Source organism: Brachyhypopomus gauderio, unplaced genomic scaffold, assembly GCF_052324685.1.
Source record: "Brachyhypopomus gauderio isolate BG-103 unplaced genomic scaffold, BGAUD_0.2 sc103, whole genome shotgun sequence".
Lineage (NCBI taxonomy): Eukaryota > Metazoa > Chordata > Actinopteri > Gymnotiformes > Hypopomidae > Brachyhypopomus > Brachyhypopomus gauderio.
In genome coordinates, this window is record NW_027506924.1 from 661,014 (window position 1) to 684,622 (window position 23,609).

General features: G+C 46.6%; 1 protein-coding gene and 3 long non-coding RNA genes across 5 annotated transcripts in view; 2 read left to right on the forward strand and 2 right to left on the reverse strand.

The window, feature by feature from the left end:
• Positions 1-3,975: 3,975 nt before the first annotated feature.
• LOC143497225 (uncharacterized) lies at positions 3,976-4,784 on the reverse strand. The gene is made up of 3 exons (XR_013125748.1): positions 4,469-4,784; positions 4,235-4,359; positions 3,976-4,085 (listed from the first exon to the last, which is right to left on the reverse strand). It is a non-coding gene; the product is annotated as an uncharacterized LOC143497225 (long non-coding RNA).
• Positions 4,785-4,790: 6 nt separating this feature from the next.
• The window catches only part of LOC143497224 (uncharacterized), a 32,533-nt gene continuing 13,714 nt past the window's right edge, over positions 4,791-23,609 (reverse strand). Inside the window, exons 2-4 of the long non-coding RNA XR_013125747.1 lie at positions 5,422-5,455; positions 5,225-5,313; positions 4,791-4,848 (exon numbers count right to left, since the gene is read on the reverse strand). This is a non-coding gene — a long non-coding RNA (uncharacterized LOC143497224). The remainder of the gene's footprint in view (positions 4,849-5,224; positions 5,314-5,421; positions 5,456-23,609) is intronic.
• On the forward strand, positions 5,550-10,408 carry LOC143497223 (uncharacterized). Its single transcript, XR_013125746.1, has 3 exons — positions 5,550-5,577; positions 9,560-9,630; positions 9,714-10,408. It is a non-coding gene; the product is annotated as an uncharacterized LOC143497223 (long non-coding RNA).
• Positions 10,410-23,609, forward strand: part of LOC143497213 (NLR family CARD domain-containing protein 3-like) — a 28,416-nt gene continuing 15,216 nt past the window's right edge. The window contains exons 1-7 of one of the 2 annotated variants that reach the window (XM_076993080.1): positions 10,410-10,488; positions 12,591-12,729; positions 16,509-16,579; positions 17,275-17,425; positions 19,551-19,689; positions 20,716-20,823; positions 20,937-21,161. In XM_076993080.1, coding sequence (XP_076849195.1) covers positions 20,774-20,823; positions 20,937-21,161 — 275 coding nt within the window. In that variant the 5' untranslated portion in view covers positions 10,410-10,488; positions 12,591-12,729; positions 16,509-16,579; ... (1 more) ...; positions 19,551-19,689; positions 20,716-20,773. Of the gene's footprint in view, positions 10,489-12,590; positions 12,730-16,508; positions 16,580-17,274; positions 17,426-19,550; positions 19,690-19,766; positions 20,291-20,715; positions 20,824-20,936; positions 21,162-23,609 lie in introns of those variants that run through there. The other variant, XM_076993081.1, reaches the window with a different exon arrangement.

Sequence of the window (23,609 nt, forward strand, 5' to 3'; positions counted from 1 at the left end):
ACACACATACACACACTCCACTCCACATTCACTGAGCCCCTCTATGCAGGGTTTTGGATTTTGGATTCTGATTCTTCAGTGTGTGTGTGTGCGCTAGAATAACCTCCCGTGTACTGTGTCGTGGAAATTCTCCGTCACAACAACCGGGGTCTCTCTGTAAGAAAAGATACGAGCTCAGAGAGTGATAATTAGTGAAAGCAACACACACACACGTTGGTTACTTTACCAAATCACTCTGGTTTATTGTTCAAACCTCCAACCCTTTTAAACAGTTTTAGGGGTGGTTGGTCATGTGAAACATTATCAGCACAATTACAGTCAGATGATGTATTCGTAAATACATGACATGATTGAATGCATGTGTGCCAAACATCAAATGTAAGAATAATTCTGCAATCTAAGGGGAACGTTTTCTTGCTGGGCCTGCTGTCCGTCTGGAACATGAAACATGTCACCAGCCTGGAACATGTCCTCACTCCCGCCTTCTCTCTGTCTAGTCTCCTTGACCCAGTGGATGACCTCAAACTTCCTCTTTCGGTAGCACACCATGTTCTTAAAACACTTCTCTGGGAAAGCAGTGTTATGAAGTCTATATTTCTGATTTCTATTACAACTGGAACAACACCTGAGTCTCCATGGAAACATACACTCCTCTACACACACAACTGGAGAACAAAACCTCTCTCTCTCACACACACACACACACACACACACTATATTTGAGTAGCTCTTCCAGTGAGCTGAGATCGTGTGTGTAGGTTTTGTGTTGGTTCTCTGCTGCTGGTGGTAAATGACAGTCTGTAAATCAGCACTCTGATGCTCCAATAAAGGACTGTTGAGCTGCAGTTGATTTCTGTACATATGACATAAATCCTGTTCCACAAGTTACACATGCTGAATCACAACGTCACTGTGTTCAACTCTCTGTACAAATCTACACATTAAAAGTGGAAATCTGTGGAAACTGTGAAAGGTTTTTCATTCTGTTTTCTGTTTGTTGGAGTGATACAGATGCAGATGTTGTACAGTATGAATGTAACGTTGAAGAATTTTTACAATAAAATAGTGTCAACCCTCAAAATCAATCTCTCTCTCTCTCTCTCTCTCTCTCTCTCTCTCTCTCGTGCATGCACACACAGTTAACAGGACTGTCTCTCTCCCACTCAAATACACACACATCCATCTACATAACAGAACTGTCTGTCTCTCTCTCTCTCTTGGCAACTTGTACATTATTGCCAAGCTAAAGAACATTGATAAACATTTCAACCACGTTGTGCTTGCAAAGCAGAATCTGAGAACAGTTGTAAAACAACTCCACACACCACATGATGCAGAGATGCTGGAGCAGAAACACTGAACATCTACGCTGGAGATTAGGGAACATTTGCTACACCAACTGCTGATCAATGGGACATAATTTCCAGTTTGATTGACATGCTGGAACCTGTTGAGGAAGTTCCTCTTGAGATCAACAGTTCAGAGGCTCCATCTCCAGTGTCACCCCAAGCATTGCTGTGCTGAAGATGGAGCTTCAGGCAGAGGGCCATAACACGAGGAGGATGGAAACACTCAGGGAAACCTGCTGCAGAAAAGGTTTGCAGGGATGGAGGAGAGAAAATGTTTGGTGCTAGTGACACTGCTGGATCCTCGTTATATCCTCATGTCTTCTTTACAGTGGACACACTGACCAAGACAGAACAACAGATAAAAGAAGAGCAGGACATTGTGTCCCAGCAACTGATACAGACACCACTGAAGACCAAGGATCAGAGAAAGATGGAAGATGAAGAATTACCTGGTCACTCCAGCGTTCTTGAGCAAACGTATGCAAACATCTTGGGGTCTCATGGATCTCCTACTCAGGAGAGAGATGATGAGCATCACTGAGCAGCTGGATCAGCACCTCTATGAGCCACTGATTGACAGACAGACTGGTCAGATACTGCAATGGTGGAAACAGAAAACATCCCGTCTACACTTTCTTGCACCACTGACAAGTAAATTCCTCTGTCCCCCCCCCCCCCCTCTGATCCCAGTGAGAGAGAGTTTAGTAAGACTGGGAACACTTATGATGACAAGAGGAGTCTCACAGGAGAACACGCAGAACAGTTGTGTTTCCTGCATGAAAACCTGCCGTTCTTAAACTGGGAGTACTGAGAACTTTCAGTGTAAGATGAGGAGAGTGAAGAAGACTCAGGAGCTGCAACTGAGTTCAAATTAAAGCACAATAACACATTCGTTTTTAGATTCTGCAATGTTTACAAAATTGCCTTCACTCAAAAATAAGGGGCTTATGTTATTTGCACTAAAAGAAATTTTTGATGCTGTTAAGTGCACTAAAAGGGAAGGTTTTATTATTTTTTTCTTGCAGAATTTCTGCATGCCACACATGGACACAACCATATGTAGACCAACACACACACACCAAGACACACACTAAAACGATTGTATATATAAATGAACACACAAACTCCAAGACGGACACAGACGCAACCATATATAGACCAACACACACACACCAAGACACACAGATACACAACCATATTGTATATAGACAAACATAATAGTTAATAGTTAATAATAGTTAACAAAGGATGGGCAAAAGTTCACCCCTCACTTGGGCTGAGGTGACCAGGGTAGTTGTGAAACTCCTTGGCGTCAAGGCTCCAGGGTGGAGGAGATCTGCCCTGAGTTTGTTAAAGGCTCCAGGGTGGAGGAGATCTGCCCAGAGTTTGTTAAAGCTCTGGATGTTGTGGGACTGTCCTGGCTGACACGTCTTTTCAGCATCACGTGAACATCGGGGGCAGTGCCTCTGGACTGGAGACATTGGACCAGGACCTACAGCTTTAACTGGATCAGTTTGCAGCCGAGTGCGAGACAGCCGGGATGACAGCCTAGAACACCCTCCCTGGGAGACTCGGAGAGGGGAGGAGAAACGCTATCAGCCGGGCCTCCCTTCCCCCTCACAGTGTCTCCGGAGTGCTCCGATGGGAGCGGGCTCACCTCCTCCCCTTCGGTGTATGATTGACCCTCCGAGTACTCCTCCCCCGTGCACGGTTCACCGTCTGAGTAGTCTGACAGGTCGGAGCACTTGGACGGAGGAGAGGTCGCATCCTCTCCGTCTCGCTCTGTGGGGGTAGAGGATGGAGGAAGGCTTTCCTCTTCTTCCTCGCCCTCACCGTAATACTCTGTGGGGGGTAGAGTACACGGATGGAGGAGGGCTCTCCTCCTCTTCTGACCCCTTCCCCTCAAACTCATTCTCGGGGGTCTTCTCTGCTCTGCAAAGCTCTAAGGAGCCGATTCTCAGAGGCAAGGTGTCTCTGGAGGAAGGGAGGTGTCTCTCTCTCTCTCTCCAAAACCGTTGCGCGTCTTGGCGCGACTGCTCCGCCAGTGACACTTCCTTGGTTGCCTGAGCCTGACGCAGCAGAAACACAACCACGGGATCCTGCCGCATCTCATCGAAGGTCACGGGGTTCTCGTGGCGATGGACAGGGGAAGAGGCATGGTGGTGCCTACTGGGCCTCTGGTGGTGCCTATCCTGGCTTACCCCTTCTTCAGCTCGTCTTTCTGTGACGATGGGCGCAGCGCGATGGACGAGGCATGAGTCCTGCGGTTTCGCACAAACGTCACTTTTATTCACAAAACAAATAGCGCAGACAGCGCACGTAAAACACTTACACATTAAGTCTGGTGTGACTCAAACACTGACAAAGACGAGCACAGAACACTGCGTGAACACACATTAAATAGACAGACCACATAAGCCCCGAGTGATCACAAGATGAGCCACAGGTGAGACATATGAACACTCAGACACATCCACACCCACGAAGATCCACAGACGCAGATGACTAGACGTAGACAACATAAACACACGCCCAAAGGGGAGGGGTCAGAGACTGTAACGTGACAATTATATGCCCCAAAATAGTTTAGTACATTTAGCATTTTAATATGTTAGAAATCTAAGATCTTACCTATTTTGTGTCATATGAGAAGAAATTTAATGACCCTGCCTTGTCTCACAATTATGTCTTCATCAAGATCGTCAGTGGACCTGTCGGACTCCATATGCCAGATGACTGTGAATGAAGTGCAAATGGCAATGCAAGAAGCAGTCTTCATATCTGTTGCTACCAAAACACCATTATCCCAGACCTGGAGGACAGCAAGGCCTTCTGTGACCGCAAAGGTGGCAAAGATGCTGTCAAACACAATTCAAGCTACTCACCCCTTGGAGACTGCAGTGACTGGAAAAAATATTCCAGTAATGAAGCAGGCACGAGAGAAGTCTAACCCAGATGCAGCCACCTTCACGGTTACGATCGCTGTGGCACTTGATAGCATGGATGGCAGCTGTAATGCAAAATGTGAAAGAAAGAAAGATGTGGCTTTAACTAATTCCAAACAGAATTTCTCCAGTATGACACTCTTTTTTTATAGAAAAGAACCAAAGGGCAAAGACCTTCAGAGCTGTAAGCGAGGTGCTTGAAGCCCCTAAAGACTCTGGATTGTCCTCTGACAATCACCTCTGGTTCTGCACTATTCAAGGGTTCTTTAATGTAGAAAATCATCCTGCAATGAAAGGTTCAATTGTTCCACGTGATGGCAGTACCTGTATGGAAGAGAAGATCAGCAGCATTGAGAATGGTGCTGTTAATAATACGAGATCAATTGTTGATTCTTTGGACAAACATGTTGAGCCTATCCATTCCAAAATGACTGATGCAAAAAGCAGTTCTAATATTCAGCTAAGAACAGCTCAGTCTGCAATGGGCGTCTCAGTACTCAGGTCCTCCACTTCAGCAGAGGACATCCAGACCTTTACATCTGTTGATCCTAAGCCTGTGAATGTGAAAAGGCGTGTTAGGTTCCATTTTCTTAATAATTGTATACCTCAGCATGCAAAAGAATGGCAGAACTGCATATTTCTCTCTGTCACATGTGTTCATGGGTTCTATTCAGGCCCCACTGGGGTTATACTGTAAATCCTGGCCACAGCTGGGTTATAGTTGCAGGCCCCAGTGGGTCCCACATGGGCATTATTTTAAAAACATACTAGTTTTTTTTTATTCGAGCTACAAAAGAAACAGACATTTACATAGTGCATAAGTTTATACCTCAGCATGCAAAAGAATGGCAGAACTGCATATTTCTCTGGCACACAAACAAATGAATTGCATGCAGTTTCAGTTTAATGCATCTGCAGCAAAAATCTTACCAGGGCTGACTGTCAGGTCAGAACAAGCACCAAACTGGTGGAGGAAAACCATTCACAAGTGGACCAAACCACCATGCAGTCATATGAAACTGTAGTATATACAGAATATAGTGGGTTCCAGTGGTATACAGTATATACTGAGAGCAGTATGCAGTATACAGTATATATAAGTGCTGTATAGGATATTGCAAACCTACCTATGTTTTTTGTGTAGGCGGTTACCACCATCACCTGTTTAACAAAACAACACAAACGGGTAAAACAAGTAAAGGTGAGATGGGTGAGGCCAGATGAATAAACCGAAAGGAAACAAGAAGAATCACCACATGAACGCAGGTCTATGACATATGACGGTGAGTTTATTAACACTTATACTGAGAAATCTTACAAATGTTACATTATGTACAAAATATATTGTTTAATTCTTCCAACGATAAAGGAGCTTAATCCAGTCTGTATATGTACGAATCGATCTGTGAGTGTTACTACAAGATGACAAAATAGCTGAATTGAAAATGTAGACAAGAGAGCAGATTATAAAGCCCATAAATATTAAAGATCTTGAAGATTATTGCAGTCAGTCCTCTCATATGTGACCTATTAGGTCTGTAGAATAAAGGAACTGGAGGAGCTGTAGCAGTTTTTGTTGTGCTGAAAGGAATATCTCAGACTTCAAATGACACTTTCTTCTGGAAATTCTTAAGCATATATGAACAACTCAACACTCACTTTGTTTCAACACATAGCATAACACATTAACGTCCCCATAGGAAATCCCAAACCCACCGGGTTTCCATCCAAACCTTTCGAAAAAATAATTGCGCAATTTCCAAGTTTCAGCAGAAAAAAATGCGAATTAAGCCTTGTTTCCATTCATTACAGTTATGCGAATAAACTTTAGATCACGTGAGAGGACGCCAAACAATAGTGGTTTTACGTCCATCTGGCAGTTACGCATTTTTGCACGTTGAGGTTTTGAAACATTTTTTTCTTTTTCTTTTCTATACATGGAGATGTTAAATTCAATTTTTGCTCTCTCCAGAACTGTTTTTGTATGCATTTGCCATCTTTACATCGCGATCATGTACAGAACCACATGACTTGAGGCATGATACGTCATCGTTTATGCGAAAAACCCTTTTCCATCCAGTTTTTCCGAATTTTGGCGATGCGATAGTCTAACTTTTCCACCTCCTCCTAGCGTAAAAATCTTTTTGTGATATTTGGGGCTTTTTTCGAATTTTGGTCTTTTTCCATCCAGTTTTTTTCATGCGCATTTTCAAAATGCGCAAAAACTCGGTGGATGGAAAACCCTCAATAGACACATGCGCCTAGATAAGAGGTCTGTCTCTCTCTCACACATACACAGGCACCTAGATAACAGGACTGTCTCTCTCTCACACATACACAGGCACCTAGATAACAGGACTGCCTCTCTCTCTCTCTCACTTTCTCTCTCACACACAAACACACACACATGCATCTAGATAACAGGACTGTCTCTCTCTCTCTCTCTCTCTCTCTCTCTTGCACACACACAGTTAACAGGACTGTCTCTCTCACACACAAACACACATGCATCTAGATAACAGGACTGTCTGTCTCTCTCTCTTGGCCACTTGTACATTATTGCCAAGCTAAAGAACATTGATAAACATTTCAGCCACGTTGTGCTTGCAAAGCAGAATCTGAGAACAGTTGTAAAAGAACTTGGCCTCCTCCAGCACAGCATCATTCAGTCTGAACCCACTCGCTGGAGCTCCACACACCACATGATGCAGAGATGCTGGAGCAGAAACACTGAACATCTACGCTGGAGATTAGGGAACATTTGCTACACCAACTGCTGATCAATGGGACATAATTTCCAGTGTGATTGACATGCTGGAACCTGTTGAGGAAGTTCCTCTTGAGATCAACAGTTCAGAGGCTCCATCTCCAGTGTCATCCCAAGCATTGCTGTGCTGAAGATGGAGCTTCAGGCAGAGGGTCATAACACGAGGAGGATGGAAACACTCAGGGAAACCTGCTGCAGAAAAGGTTTGCAGGGATGGAGGAGAGAAAATGTTTGGTGCTAGTGACACTGCTGGATCCTCGTTATATCCTCATGTCTTCTTTACAGTGGACACACTGACCAAGACAGAACAACAGATAAAAGAAGAGCAGGACATTGTGTCCCAGCAACTGATACAGACACCACTGAAGACCAAGGATCAGAGAAAGGTGGAAGATGAAGAATTACCTGGTCACTCCAGCGTTCTCGAGCAAACATATGCAAACATCTTGGGGTCTCATGGATCTCCTACTCAGGAGAGAGATGATGAGCATCACTGAGCAGCTGGATCAGCACCTCTATGAGCCACTGATTGACAGACACACTGGTCAGATACTGCAATGGTGGAAACAGAAAACATCCCATCTACACTTTCTAGCACCGCTGACAAGTAAATTCCTCTGTCCTCCCCCTCCTGATCCCAGTGAGAGAGTTTAGTAAAAATGGGAACACTTATGATGACTAGAGGAGTCTCACAGTAGAACACACAGGCTTCAACCTTCAACAGGCTAAACGCCTGAACCCTAGGCAGACCAGGTGGTCCTTGTTTTTCAGTCGCTTCGACTTCACCTTGTCCTACCGCCCGGGCTCCAAAAATACCAAGCCTAATGCCCTATCACGTCAATGGGAACCGCAGGTTGGTCCTGTGGTCCCTGGCGCCATATTGCCAGCGCCCATTCAGTGGGACGTCGAAGCGGCCGTCAGACGAGCACTCGTGGCAGAGCCCGATTCAGGAGGCGGGCCACCTGGGCGGCTGTACGTCCCCTCTGACCAAAGGAAAGGGGTCATGCAATGGAGTCACGCCTCACTGTTCGCCGCTCATCCCGGGTCACGCCGGACCACCGAATTCATAAGCAGATGGTTTTGGTGGCCCGGTATGGTAAAGGACATCGGAGGCTTTGTGGCAGCGTGTACGGTGTGTACCAGCAGTAAGACCCCCAGGTCCAAGCCCTTGGGGCTCTTGCACCCTCTCCTGGTGCCTTCACGTCCATGGTCTCATGTCTCTATGGACTTTGTGACCGGGCTGCCGGCGTCCCGGGGAAACACCGCTATCCTGGTCGTAGTCGACCGGTTCTCCAAGGCGGCCAAGTTTGTGGCCTTGCCCAAATTGCCCTCTGCCCAAGAAACCGCCCGTCTGTTCCTGGAGCACGTGGTGCGGGCTCATTGGTTCCCGGTCGACGTAGTCTCCGACAGGGGATCCCAGTTCACCAGCCGGTTCTGGGTGGCCTTTCTCGGGTTGCTGGGGGCTAAGGCCAGTCTGTCCTCGGGTTTTCACCCCCAGTCCAACGGCCAGACCGAGAGGGTCAACCAAGACCTAGAACAGACCTTGCGTTGTCTTGCCTCCGCTTGTCCGTCGTCCTGGGCCGAGCGCCTGGTTTGGGCTGAGTACGCCCACAACACGCTGTGGCATTCGTCCCTGGGGATGTCTCCATTTGAGTGTCTCAACAGGTACCCCCCTCCTATGTTCGCTGACCAGGAGGGCGAGGTCGTGGTGCCGGGGGCCCGGGCCCTTGTCAAGCGATGCCGGCTGGCCTGGAAGGGCGCTCGTCGGGCCCTGTTATCTGCCTCAGCTGCCCAACGTCGCCAGGCCGACAGGCATAGGCTCCCTGCTCCCTCGTTCCGCCCTGGCCAGCGAGTTTGGTTGTCTGTTAAGGACCTGCCTGTCCGTGGGGGTACGCGGAAGTTGGCCCTGCGGTACTTGGGGCCCTTTAAGGTGGAAAGGCAAATCAACCCTGTTGCTTACCGCCTGGCACTTCCCCCTTCCATGCGGGTGCATCCGGTCTTCCACGTGTGCTGCAGCCACGTCGCGTCATTAGTTGCGTCATCACATTGCTCGGGCATTCCATGTAGGGCTGGACTTTAAATTCAGGGCGCCGACATTGCCAAACGCACGTTCTGGCTGCCCTATGCTGTCCGGTCATCGGCGTTAGTTTGATGCTGTTTGTCTGCGGGCGATTTCTGTCAAGGCTGTGGTTGGGGTTCGTTTAGACTACACTCTTCCTAGAGGTAGGTAAATTGTGTTCTCTGGCATCGGAGTGCAAGTTAGTCATCGATTGCTAATGTTAGCTGTTATATTGTGTCCAGGTAGATTCACTCGGCAGCTAGCTTTCTACAGTGGCGTCTCAACGTTATTGCGTTCGGTGCTTACGCGCTTGCAATCCACTACAGGGGGTTATCTAGCTCGCGGTTTCCCTGTGGTTTGGCAGGTGATTATTCGGTCACGCACTCGCTAACGTTACATTTTTATAGTGTCGTGGCTAATGTTTCCTCCTTCCATGTAGGCTTTATATCTCGCGACTGTTACCTCCGAGATTAGTACTTGGGCCTGGTGTCTAGTACTACTAGACTGTGGGTAAGTAGTGTTTTAATATCGCCGCTACTATGAGCAGTAACTATTGAGGGGTTGGCTAATCTGGTTATATCTGTTTGTTATAGGTTACTGAGTGTTTCCACCTTCCCTCTCTCTCTCTACCGGGCCTACAACAAGCTTCGCTGTGCTGGGCTTCACTCCGGCTGTTGTTCTGCTACTTTGTTTTATGGTGTTTTATGTTTTATAATAGTGTACTCGCACGTGGGGCTGGCCCTGCCAAACGGCGGTATTGCCGCGAGCAGGGGCCGAGTGTCGTCCCTGCACGTGGTAGAGCGGGGGTGTCAATTAGAACGAGCATGTTTAGTGTGTGTGTGTGTGTGTGTGTGTGTGTGTGCGGGTGGGTGCGTAAGTGGGTATTAATTTCTTGGTTTTGACTTTATTGGTTTGGTTTTTGGGTTTGTTTATTTCCTTATTGTGTGGAGTGGTTAATTGCTTTGTGTTTTATTTGCCTTATGTTCTTTGGGGCCTTGGGTTCCTCCTGGGGGGTGGTTGGGGCGTTGTGGTGCCCTTGTAGGGGTGTGATGCTTGCAGTGCCCTCTGGGATGTAGTAGTGAGTCAAGTGTGCAATTTATCGGGTGTGTGATCACTGTGCTTTGGGGATTGTTGTGCTGCTGGCCTGGGACGCCCGGCCATTCTTTGGGAGGGTGGTGGACAAGGCCAATGATTGTGTTTTTTTGTTCTTTTGGCAGGAGCAGGGACAAGAGGCCGCTGCCGGTGGTGGTGGGTGTTTACGTTTGCGAGTTCACCCTTTGGGTAGGGTAGGGTCACTGGGGTGTGAAGCCAGCGTATTCTTCCTGCGGTTCTGCTGACCCACTTTAGTGGCGACGGTCATCCCCTTTGGTAAGCCCCTCCCTGCCTGGTTTAGTTAGTTCTTATTTTATAGTATTTGTGTTTGTTCTGTTCGGCTGTTGGACCATACCCGATGTGTGAGTGAGTAGGTGTGTGTTGGGAGCTGAGATTTTTAAAAATAATTATAAAATTGATTACTGTGATAATAAACATTTCTATTTTGACCTTGTCTCTGTCTTAAGTTGCAAAAACCTAAATGGGGTGGAAACCCTGGTAATTGGGATCATTTCAAGGAGTTGGTGTTAACAAATTCACTTTCCCTCGGAAGCTTATACCCCCGGGGGTGGCGTAGTCAGTTACCTCTTGGTTCTGGCCATACCACTACACACGTGTCCAAACTCCGGCCGGTCCTGTGTGGTCTTCCTCCGGCACCTCCACCGCCGGCTCCGCGTATGGTGGGCGGGGGCCCCGTCTACACGGTTCGCCGCCTTTTGGATGTCCGTCGGGTCCGTGGTCGAGAGCAGTTCCTGGTGGACTGGGAAGGGTATGGGCCGGAGGAGCGCAGTTGGGTCCCGGCTTCGCGTATTCTGTGCCCGGACCTGATCCGTGACTTCCGTCGCGAGAGGGCCGCTGCTCTTGGCCCGCGGGGTCTCGGGCCTAGGGGGGGGGGACTCTGTCAGGGCAGGCCCCAGCGCCTCTCTCTTCTCTCGAGCTGTTTTTCAAGTGTTCGCACTTTTGCGCCCGTTTTGGTTCCATCTCAAGTTTTCCCCCCGCTGTTAATATTCTCTTGTCTCTCTCGCTGTCCTTTTTGGGAAGTTTTTATTTTTCGCCTACCAGATCGGGTAGCCGGTTCTTCCCCCGGCGCTTTTTGTTTTCCCTTTTGATACCTTACATCGCGTTGAGCTTTTCCGCGTTCCTTAGTTTCATGTTCTACATTTCTTTTGTTTGTTACTTACCTCGCGTTGATCTCATTCCGCGTCCTTGTTTTGTGTTTTCTTCTGTTGGTATTATCTTTTGTGCTTCTTTAACGAATACGTTTTCCTTTGCCTCTTTTCCCGCAAGCCTTTTGGCGGTGGTCTCAGTTTGTTGTTTTGTTTTTGTGGTTTTGGCGTTTGGGTTTGTTACAACCATACGCGGTGTATGCGCGTTCGCGCACCACCGCACAAAACGTGGTTTGTGCGTGTTCACGTGTCCCCGCATAACAGAAAATTAATCGTTTAGACTAGTCGACCAATCGATAAAATAGTCGATAGTTGAATCGATAGAAAAATAGTCGTTAGTGGCAGCCCTAGTTCTAATTAATCTTATCTTTTACAGCTTCACACCATGAATCAAATTCTTCTACATCCTCAAGAAACAAATGCTGCAAATGTTTGTCCCAGATGTGCTTAGCCATTTTCAAAGCCCTGCCTTTGCCTTTCAAATGCATGCGTAGAGCGTCCTAAGAACTGTTTCATTATTGACCAATGAAGGCATTCTGCAGCGCAGTCCATTGTGTTTATTTATTATTATTAATTACCTGGAGTCTGACTAGGTATTGGAGGGGAAGACTAAAATTTCAGGAATCCTCTGTTTGTATATGGTCTTTTTTATAGTAAATTGATTTTTAAGGGGTTTTTTTACAGGTCTTTGGGAGGTTTTAACAACACATGTCACATGTGTCCATGGGTTCTATTCGGGCCCCACTGGGGTTATAAATCTTGACCCCAGCTGGGTTATAGTTGCAGGCCCCAGTGGGTCCCACATGGGCATTATTTTAAAAACATATACTAGTTTTTAAATTTGAGCTACAAAAGAAACATGCATATTTACATAGTGCATAAGTTTAAACCCCTGCATGCAAAAGAATGGCAGAACTGCATATTTCTCTGGCACACAAACAAATGAATTGCATGCCCTTTCAGTTTAATGCATCTGTAGCAAAAATCTTACCAGGGTTGATTGTCAGGAGGTCAGAACAAGCACCAAACTGGTGGAGGAAAACCATTCACAAGTGGACCGAACCACCATGCAGTCATATGAAACTGTAGTATATACAGAATATAGTGGGTTCCAGTATGTGGTATACAGTATATACCGAGAGCAGTATGCAGTATACAGTATATATAAGTGCTGTATAGGATATTGCAAACCTACCTATGTTTTCTGTGTAGGCGGTTACCACCATCACCTGTTTAACAAAACAACACAAACGGGTAAAACAAGTAAAGGTGAGATGGGTGAGGCCAGATGAATAAACCGAAAGGAAACAAGAAGAATCACCACATGAACGCAGGTCTATGACATATGACGGTGAGTTTATTAACACTTATACTGAGTAATGTTACAAATGTTACATTATGTACAAAATATATTGTTTAATTCTTCTAACGATAAAGGAGCTTAATCCAGTCTGTATATGTACGAATCGATCTGTGAGTGTTACTGCAAGATGACAAAATAGCTGAATTGAAAATGTAGACAAGAGAGCAGATTATAAAGCCCATAAATATTAAAGATCTTGAAGATTATTGCAGTCAGTCCTCTCATATGTGACCTATTAGGTCTGTAGAATAAAGGAACTGGAGGAGCTGTAGCAGTTTTTGTTGTGCTGAAAGGAATATCTCAGACTTCAAATGACACTTTCTTCTGGAAATTCTTAAGCATATATGAACAACTCAACACTCACTTTGTTTCAACACATAGCATAACACATTAACGTCCCCATAGGAAATCCCAAACCCACCGGGTTTCCATCCAAACCTTTCGAAAAAATAATGCGCAATTTCCAAGTTTCAGCAGAAAAAAATGCGAATTAAGCCTTGTTTCCATTCATTACAGTTATGCGAATAAACTTTAGATCACGTGAGAGGACGCCAAACAATAGTGGTTTTACGTCCATCTGGCAGTTACGCATTTTTGCACGTTGAGGTTTTGAAAAATTTTTTTCTTTTTCTTTTCTATACATGGAGATGTTAAATTCAATTTTTGCTCTCTCCAGAACTGATTTTGTATGCATTTGCCATCTTTACATCGCGATCATGTACAGAACCACATGACTTGAGGCATGATACGTCATCGTTTATGCGAAAAACCCGTTTCCATCCAGTTTTTCCGAATTTTGGCGATGCGATAGTCTAACTTTTCCACCTCCTCCTAGCGTAAAAATCTTTTTGTGATATTTGGGGCTTTTTTCGAATTTTGGTCTTTTTCCATCCAGTTTTTTTCATGCGCATTTTCAAAATGCACAAAAACTCGGTGGATGGAAAACCCTCAATAGACACATGCGCCTAGATAAGAGGTCTGTCTCTCTCTCACACATACACAGGCACCTAGATAACAGGACTGTCTCTCTCTCACACATACACAGGCACCTAGATAACAGGACTGCCTCTCTCTCTCTCTCACTTTCTCTCTCAAACACAAACACACACACATGCATCTAGATAACAGGACTGTCTCTCTCTCTCTCTCTCTCTCTCTTGCACACACACAGTTAACAGGACTGTCTCTCTCACACACAAACACACATGCATCTAGATAACAGGACTGTCTGTCTCTCTCTCTTGGCCACTTGTACATTATTGCCAAGCTAAAGAACATTGATAAACATTTCAGCCACGTTGTGCTTGCAAAGCAGAATCTGAGAACAGTTGTAAAAGAACTTGGCCTCCTCCAGCACAGCATCATTCAGTCTGAACCCACTCGCTGGAGCTCCACACACCACATGATGCAGAGATGCTGGAGCAGAAACACTGAACATCTACGCTGGAGATTAGGGAACATTTGCTACACCAACTGCTGATCAATGGGACATAATTTCCAGTGTGATTGACATGCTGGAACCTGTTGAGGAAGTTCCTCTTGAGATCAACAGTTCAGAGGCTCCATCTCCAGTGTCATCCCAAGCATTGCTGTGCTGAAGATGGAGCTTCAGGCAGAGGGTCATAACACGAGGAGGATGGAAACACTCAGGGAAACCTGCTGCAGAAAAGGTTTGCAGGGATGGAGGAGAGAAAATGTTTGGTGCTAGTGACACTGCTGGATCCTCGTTATATCCTCATGTCTTCTTTACAGTGGACACACTGACCAAGACAGAACAACAGATAAAAGAAGAGCAGGACATTGTGTCCCAGCAACTGATACAGACACCACTGAAGACCAAGGATCAGAGAAAGGTGGAAGATGAAGAATTACCTGGTCACTCCAGCGTTCTCGAGCAAACATATGCAAACATCTTGGGGTCTCATGGATCTCCTACTCAGGAGAGAGATGATGAGCATCACTGAGCAGCTGGATCAGCACCTCTATGAGCCACTGATTGACAGACACACTGGTCAGATACTGCAATGGTAGAAACAGAAAACATCCCATCTACACTTTCTAGCACCGCTGACAAGTAAATTCCTCTGTCCTCCCCCTCCTGATCCCAGTGAGAGAGTTTAGTAAAAATGGGAACACTTATGATGACTAGAGGAGTCTCACAGTAGAACACACAGGCTTCAACCTTCAACAGGCTAAACGCCTGAACCCTAGGCAGACCAGGTGGTCCTTGTTTTTCAGTCGCTTCGACTTCACCTTGTCCTACCGCCCGGGCTCCAAAAATACCAAGCCTGATGCCCTATCACGTCAATGGGAACCGCAGGTTGGTCCTGTGGTCCCTGGCGCCATATTGCCAGCGCCCATTCAGTGGGACGTCGAAGTGGCCGTCAGACGGGCACTCGTGGCAGAGCCCGATTCAGGAGGCGGGCCACCTGGGCGGCTGTACGTCCCCTCTGACCAAAGGAAAGGGGTCATGCAATGGAGTCACGCCTCACTGTTCGCCGCTCATCCCGGGTCACGCCGTAGTCGACCGGTTCTCCAAGGCGGCCAAGTTTGTGGCCTTTCCCAAATTGCCCTCTGCCCAAGAAACCGCCCGTCTGTTCCTGGAGCACGTGGTGCGGGCTCATGGGTTCCCGGTCGACGTAGTCTCCGACAGGGGATCCCAGTTCACCAGCCGGTTCTGGGTGGCCTTTCTCGGGTTGCTGGGGGCTAAGGCCAGTCTGTCCTCGGGTTTTCACCCCCAGTCCAACGGCCAGACCGAGAGGGTCAACCAAGACCTAGAACAGACCTTGCGTTGTCTTGCCTCCGCTTGTCCGTCGTCCTGGACCGAGCGCCTGGTTTGGGCTGAGTACGCCCACAACACGCTGTGGCATTCGTCCCTGGGGATGTCTCCATTTGAGTGTCTCAACAGGTACCCCCCTCCTATGTTCGCTGACCAGGAGGGCGAGGTCGTGGTGCCGGGGGCCCGGGCCCTTGTCAAGCGATGCCGGCTGGCCTGGAAGGGCGCTCGTCGGGCCCTGTTATCTGCCTCAGCTGCCCAACGTCGCCAGGCCGACAGGCATAGGCTCCCTGCTCCCTCGTTCCGCCCTGGCCAGCGAGTTTGGTTGTCTGTTAAGGACCTGCCTGTCCATGGGGGTACGCGGAAGTTGGCCCCGCGGTACTTGGGGCCCTTTAAGGTGGAAAGGCAAATCAACCCTGTTGCTTACCGCCTGGCACTTCCCCCTTCCATGCGGGTGCATCCGGTCTTCCACGTGTAGTGGTGCTTCAGCACCACTACGGGTGCTGCAGCCACGTCGCGTCATTAGTTGCGTCATCACATTGCTCGGGCATTCCATGTAGGGCTGGACTTTAAATTCAGGGCGCCGACATTGCCAAACGCACGTTCTGGCTGCCCTATGCCGTCCGGTCATCGGCGTTAGTTTGATGCTGTTTGTCTGCGGGCGATTTCTGTCAAGGCTGTGGTTGGGGTTCGTTTAGACTACACTCTTCCTAGAGGTAGGTAAATTGTGTTCTCTGGCATCGGAGTGCAAGTTAGTCATCGATTGCTAATGTTAGCTGTTATATTGTGTCCAGGTAGATTCACTCGGCAGCTAGCTTTCTACAGTGGCGTCTCAACGTTATTGCGTTCGGTGCTTACGCACTTGCAATCCACTACAGGGGGTTATCTAGCTCGCGGTTTCCCTGTGGTTTGGCAGGTGATTATTCGGTCACGCACTCGCTAACGTTACATTTTTATAGTGTCGTGGCTAACGTTTCCTCCTTCCATGTAGGCTTTATATCTCGCGACTGTTACCTCCGAGATTAGTACTTGGGCCTGGTGTCTAGTACTACTAGACTGTGGGTAAGTAGTGTTTTAATATCGCCGCTACTATGAGCAGTAACTATTGAGGGGTTGGCTAATCTGGTTATATCTGTTTGTTATAGGTTACTGAGTGTTTCCACCTTCCCTCTCTCTCTCTACCGGGCCTACAACAAGCTTCGCTGTGCTGGGCTTCACTCCGGCTGTTGTTCTGCTACTTTGTTTTATGGTGTTTTATGTTTTATAATAGTGTACTCGCACGTGGGGCTGGCCCTGCCAAACGGCGGTATTGCCGCGAGCAGGGGCCGAGTGTCGTCCCTGCACGTGGTAGAGCGGGGGTGTCAATTAGAACGAGCATGTTTGGTGTGTGTGTGTGTGTGTGCGGGTGGGTGCGTAAGTGGGTATTAATTTCTTGGTTTTGACTTTATTGGTTTGGTTTTTGGGTTTGTTTATTTCCTTATTGTGTGGAGTGGTTAATTGCTTTGTGTTTTATTTGCCTTATGTTCTTTGGGGCCTTGGGTTCCTCCTGGGGGGTGGTTGGGGCGTTGTGGTGCCCTTGTAGGGGTGTGATGCTTGCAGTGCCCTCTGGGATGTAGTAGTGAGTCAAGTGTGCAATTTATCGGGTGTGTGATCACTGTGCTTTGGGGATTGTTGTGCTGCTGGCCTGGGACACCCGGCCATTCTTTGGGAGGGTGGTGGACAAGGCCAATGATTGTGTTTTTTTGTTCTTTTGGCAGGAGCAGGGACAAGAGGCCGCTGCCGGTGGTGGTGGGTGTTTACGTTTGCGAGTTCACCCTTTGGGTAGGATAGGGTCACTGGGGTGTGAAGCCAGCGTATTCTTCCTGCGGTTCTGCTGACCCACTTTAGTGGCGACGGTCATCCCCTTTGGTAAGCCCCTCCCTGCCTGGTTTAGTTAGTTCTTATTTTATAGTATTTGTGTTTGTTCTGTTGGGCTACTACGACCATACCCGATGTGTGAGTGAGTAGGTGTGTGTTGGGAGCTGAGATTTTTAAAAATAGATTATAAAATTGATTACTGTGATAATAAACATTTCTATTTTGACCTTGTCTCTGTCTTAAGATGCAAAAACCTAAATGGGGTGGAAACCCTGGTAATTGGGATCATTTCAAGGAGTTGGTGTTAACAAATTCACTTTCCCTCGGAAGCTTATACCCCCGGGGGTGGCGTAGTCAGTTACCTCTTGGTTCTGGCCATACCACTACACACGTGTCCAAACTCCGGCCGGTCTTGTGTGGTCTTCCTCCGGCACCTCCACCGCCGGCTCCGCGTATGGTGGGCGGGGGCCCCGTCTACACGGTTCGCCGCCTTTTGGATGTCCGTCGGGTCCGTGGTCGAGAGCAGTTCCTGGTGGACTGGGAAGGGTATGGGCCGGAGGAGCGCAGTTGGGTCCCGGCTTCGCGTATTCTGTGCCCGGACCTGATCCGTGACTTCCGTCGCGAGAGGGCCGCTGCTCTTGGCCCGCGGGGTCTCGGGCCTAGGGGGGGGGGGGGGGGGGGGGGGGGGGGGGGACTCTGTCAGGGCAGGCCCCAGCGCCTCTCTCTTCTCTCGAGCTGTTTTTCAAGTGTTCGCACTTTTGCGCCCGTTTTGGTTCCATCTCAAGTTTTCCCCCCGCTGTTAATATTCTCTTGTCTCTCTCGCTGTCCTTTTTGGGAAGTTTTTATTTTTCGCCTACCAGATCGGGTAGCCGGTTCTTCCCCCGGCGCTTTTTGTTTTCCCTTTTGATACCTTACATCGCGTTGAGCTTTTCCGCGTTCCTTAGTTTCATGTTCTACATTTCTTTTGTTTGTTACTTACCTCGCGTTGATCTCATTCCGCGTCCTTGTTTTGTGTTTTCTTCTGTTGGTATTATCTTTTGTGCTTCTTTAACGAATACGTTTTCCTTTGCCTCTTTTCCCGCAAGCCTTTTGGCGGTGGTCTCAGTTTGTTGTTTTGTTTTTGTGGTTTTGGCGTTTGGGTTTGTTACAACCATACGCGGTGTATGCGCGTTCGCGCACCACCGCACAAAACGTGGTTTGTGCGTGTTCACGTGTCCCCGCATAACAGAAAATTAATCGTTTAGACTAGTCGACCAATCAATAAAATAGTCGATAGTTGAATCGATAGAAAAATAGTCGTTAGTGGCAGCCCTAGTTCTAATTAATCTTATCTTTTACAGCTTCACACCATGAATCAAATTCTTCTACATCCTCAAGAAACAAATGCTGCAAATGTTTGTCCCAGATGTGCTTAGCCATTTTCAAAGCCCTGCCTTTGCCTTTCAAATGCATGCGTAGAGCGTCCTAAGAACTGTTTCATTATTGACCAATGAAGGCATTCTGCAGCGCAGTCCATTGTGTTTATTTATTATTATTAATTACCTGGAGTCTGACTAGGTATTGGAGGGGAAGACTAAAATTTCAGGAATCCTCTGTTTGTATATGGTCTTTTTTATAGTAAATTGATTTTTAAGGGGTTTTTTTACAGGTCTTTGGGAGGTTTTAACAACACATGTCACATGTGTCCATGGGTTCTATTCGGGCCCCACTGGGGTTATAAATCTTGACCCCAGCTGGGTTATAGTTGCAGGCCCCAGTGGGTCCCACATGGGCATTATTTTAAAAACATATACTAGTTTTTTAATTTGAGCTACAAAAGAAACATGCATATTTACATAGTGCATAAGTTTATACCCCAGCATGCAAAAGAATGGCAGAACTGCATATTTCTCTGGCACACAAACAAATGAATTGCATGCCCTTTCAGTTTAATGCATCTGTAGCAAAAATCTTACCAGGGTTGATTGTCAGGAGGTCAGAACAAGCACCAAACTGGTGGAGGAAAACCATTCACAAGTGGACCGAACCACCATGCAGTCATATGAAACTGTAGTATATACAGAATATAGTGGGTTCCAGTATGTGGTATACAGTATATACCGAGAGCAGTATGCAGTATACAGTATATATAAGTGCTGTATAGGATATTGCAAACCTACCTATGTTTTCTGTGTAGGCGGTTACCACCATCACCTGTTTAATAAAACAACACAAACAGGTAAAACAAGTAAAGGTGAGATGGGTGAGGCCAGATGAATAAACCAAAAGGAAACAAGAAGAATCACCACATGAACGCAGGTCTATGACATATGACGGTGAGTTTATTAACACTTATACTGAGAAATGTTACAAATGTTACATTATGTACAAAATATATTGTTTAATTCTTCTAACGATAAAGGAGCTTAATCCAGTCTGCATATGTACAAATCAATCTGTGAGTGTTACTGCAAGATGACAAAATAGCTGAATTGAAAATGTAGACAAGAGAGCAGATTATAAAGCCCATAAATATTAAAGATCTTGAAGATTATTGCAGTCAGTCCTCTCATATGTGACCTATTAGGTCGGTAGAATAAAGAAACTGGAGGAGCTGTAACAGTTTTTGTTGTGCTGAAAGGAATATATCAGACTTTAAATGACACTTTCTTCTGGAAATTCTTAGTGGAACATCCATCCATTATCTACCGCTTATCCGGAGCAGGGTCGCAGAGGTAGCAGTCTGAGCAGGGAAACCCAAACCTCCTCCTCCCCAGACACCTCAGCCAGCTCCTCGGGTGGAACACCGAGACGTTCCCAGGCCAGTCGAGAGACATAGTCTCGCCAACGTGTCCTGGGTCTCCCTCGGGGCCTCCTCCCCGGGGGACATGCCTGGAACACCTCCCTAGGAAGGCGTCCAGGGGGCATTCGAAACAGGTGCCCAAGCCACCTCAACTGACTCCTCTCGATGTGGAGGAGCAGCGGTTCTACTCCGAGCTCCTCCCGAGTGACCGTGCTTCTCACCCTATCTCTAAGGGTGCGCCCAGCCACTCTTTGTGGAACATTGGTTAAAAAAACAAAGAAAAGAAAACAATATATAGATAAGTTGCCAAAAGATGGAACAAGTGTTATCACAAGTATCAGTCAAGTAAGAATTGAAGTACATGTACAATACTGTACAGAATGTGAAAAGTGAAAGTGTCAGGAATCACATGTCTATGAAATATGTTTGTGGCTCATCCTGTTTCCTGTAGTGTTACTGGGCTTCTGTTAGCGAGAGACTTATCCTGCAGTGACATCAGGTTCATTATAATCAGTGTTTCAGTGTCCTGCTCCTCCTCTTTATGATGAACTGTTGACAGGGAGCAGAGAGCAGCATCTCCAGTGACCAGCTGTGTGTGTGTGAATTGGAACAACTCCATGATGGAGCCTCATAACTCCAGCAGTGGAGGAGGAACCTCTGACCCAAAGTGAGGAGCTTTACATCAGCACTTAATCTGAGGAAACAGGAAGAGGGAATATTCAGGATAAATGAGAAGTAGTGAAGGATGTAATTACTCAACATTTTCTTCATCTTCATCAGGGTAAAGACAGCAGCACCTCCAGTACCCAGCTGTGTGTCTATGAAGAGTGAATCATCTCCAGTACCCAGCTGTGTGTCTATGAAGAGTGAATCATCTCCAGTACCCAGCTGTGCGTCTATGAAGAGTGAATCATCTCCAGTACCCAGCTGTGCGTCTATGAAGAGTGCCAAGTCCATGAGTGATATTCCTAACTTCAGCAGTGGACCTGTGACCTCTGACCTACAGTGAGTTATACATTAGTGACAGAGTGTTTAACAAAGTATGGACTTCTAAATATTTAATTATTGAAGTAACCGGTAAAGCTGTGTGTTTATTTTGTGAAGAACAGCATTACAATTTGAATCACAATTACGAGTGTAAACATGCCACAGAAATTCAAGAACTAGACTCTCTTTTTTTAAAAAGGTGTGTACAGGTACTAGGTGTTTCTAATAAAGTATCTGGTGAGGCCCCATTCACATAAATATTATTCTACATCACCAGAGTTAAAGTCAGGTGCAGGTTCTCTGTGTTTGTTCTACTGTCACTACAGCATTTGGGTTCAGTGTCCCTCAGTCTGGGAGTCCAGTGAACCGTGACATGTTCAAGTGTGTTGGGTTATTCCACTAGGTGTTGCAGAGCACCGGTGAGGTTATACAACTGCTGTGAGTAAGGGCCTACGCTTCTTCCGGGCTATGTGGATTATTTTGGGAGTATTATTTTGTCTGTTGGGCTGTGACGGTTGCAACTACCATTGTGGTCCCATCATGGCAACGGGGATAAGACTCCTGCTCCGCTACTGATGCATCGTCACCTTGGCATTTTGTGACGACCTAAATACTGTCATCGGGGTCGTGGTCGGTCTTACAATTTTAGGCAGCTCCCCAACAATATTCCTTCGATGTGGGCCTCACAACGCCGGAAGGTTTCACAGGCGGTGGCTGGGTTAAACAACCAAATTAACAAATGGAACCTACACTACATATCAACAACTGTCCCGGTGCTGAGTGCAGATCTGAATCTTAAATGTGCTCTGTTCAACGTTCGTTCCTTAAATAACAAGGCATCGTTCATTGCAGATGTTATTCTGGAACATGACATTGATCTGCTTTGTCTTACTGAAACCTGGCAGCAGTCTAATGAGTATTATGCTCTCAAGCAGGCATTGCCTGCACATTACCAATACATGGATAAACCGTGTTTAACTGGTCGTGGTGGAGGGCTTGCAGTAGTTTACAGATCTAACCTCAAAATTAAATCTGTCTCAATCTCAAACATGACATCGTTTGAGTGTTTGGCTATGTTAGTCTCTGCTGCTAGACCCGTACTAATTGTGCTTATTTATCATCCTCCTAAGCTAACTTCGGTTTTCATGGCTGAGTTTTCTGAGTTAATCGCTTCACTTATCTCTGTTTACTCTGATCTGTTGCTGCTTGGTGATTTGATATTTCTCAGCATGTCAATTTTCCTACACACAAGAAAGGCCACATCTTGGACATTGTCTGTTCTGTGGGTAAATCTCCCTTAAATTTTAATAGCATTGATCTATGTGTGTCTAATCATAAAGCTGTGTTTTTTGATTTTCCACTGTCACGGCCTCTGCGAGGGCTGCACCAATCACGCCAGATTACATTTCGGAACCTCAAAAATGTTAGTCCACTGGCTGTTATGGAGATGTTCAGACAGAAGACTATACCTGATTGTTTAAATCCAGATCTGCTAGTGGCTCACTATGATGAAACTGTCAGTTATCTTGAATAACCTGGCACCTCTCAGAACTCGCTCTGTATCTTTTTCTCAGCCTGCTACCTGGTATACTGCTGAGCTGCGCAAGCTGAAAGCTGCTGGCCGACAGCTTGAGCGACTTGTAAAGAGAACTGGCCTAACTGTGCATGCTTGTGCTTACAGTGATCATGTCCTGCTTTACAAGGAAAAACTGCAGGAAGCTAAAACACTTTATTATTCAATCAATCAATCAAATTTTATTTATATAGCGCTTTTTACAACAGTTGTTGTCACAAAGCAGCTTCACAAGTTGCCGAGTCCTAGCCCCCAGTGAGCAAGCCAAGGGTGACAGTGGCAAGGAAAAACTCCCTAGTTTTTGTGCATGAGGAAGAAACCTTGAGAGGAACCAAGACTCAGGGGGGGAACCCATCCTCCTCTGGCCGACACCGGTCACCATGACAACAACAACAATTTAGACAGAAAGAAGAGAAAGAAAAGGAAAAAGATGTAATAATGTCCATCATGGTGTAGGCATCCGGTTAGGCAGGAGGTGGCCGGCCCATGATGGATCGCTTGTCTTTCCTCATCTCATTATTCCTCAAGCAGGCGGGCAGCCATGTGGAGAAATGAAACAGGAAAAATTAGCGCTGTACAGGACATATACAGGACAGGTGAAATTATAAACATTTCTGGAGTGTGGCAGCAACTCCGGCATTAAGTAAAATTATTAAAGCCTAGCTAAAAAAGGCAGAACCAGAAGGTAACATAGGCTTGGGGGCATTCTGAGACAATGGCATCCGTCCACTGCACTGTCAACAAACTTGAGTGACCACGAGCAGTGACAGGATGACAGAACCAGCGCCCCAGTCTACCATAAAACCCTTCGCCTGTGAACCCTTGGATCTGTACCTTTATCTAAGGGGGGATATTAATTATCAAACGCTAGACTAAATAAGTGGGTTTTCAAC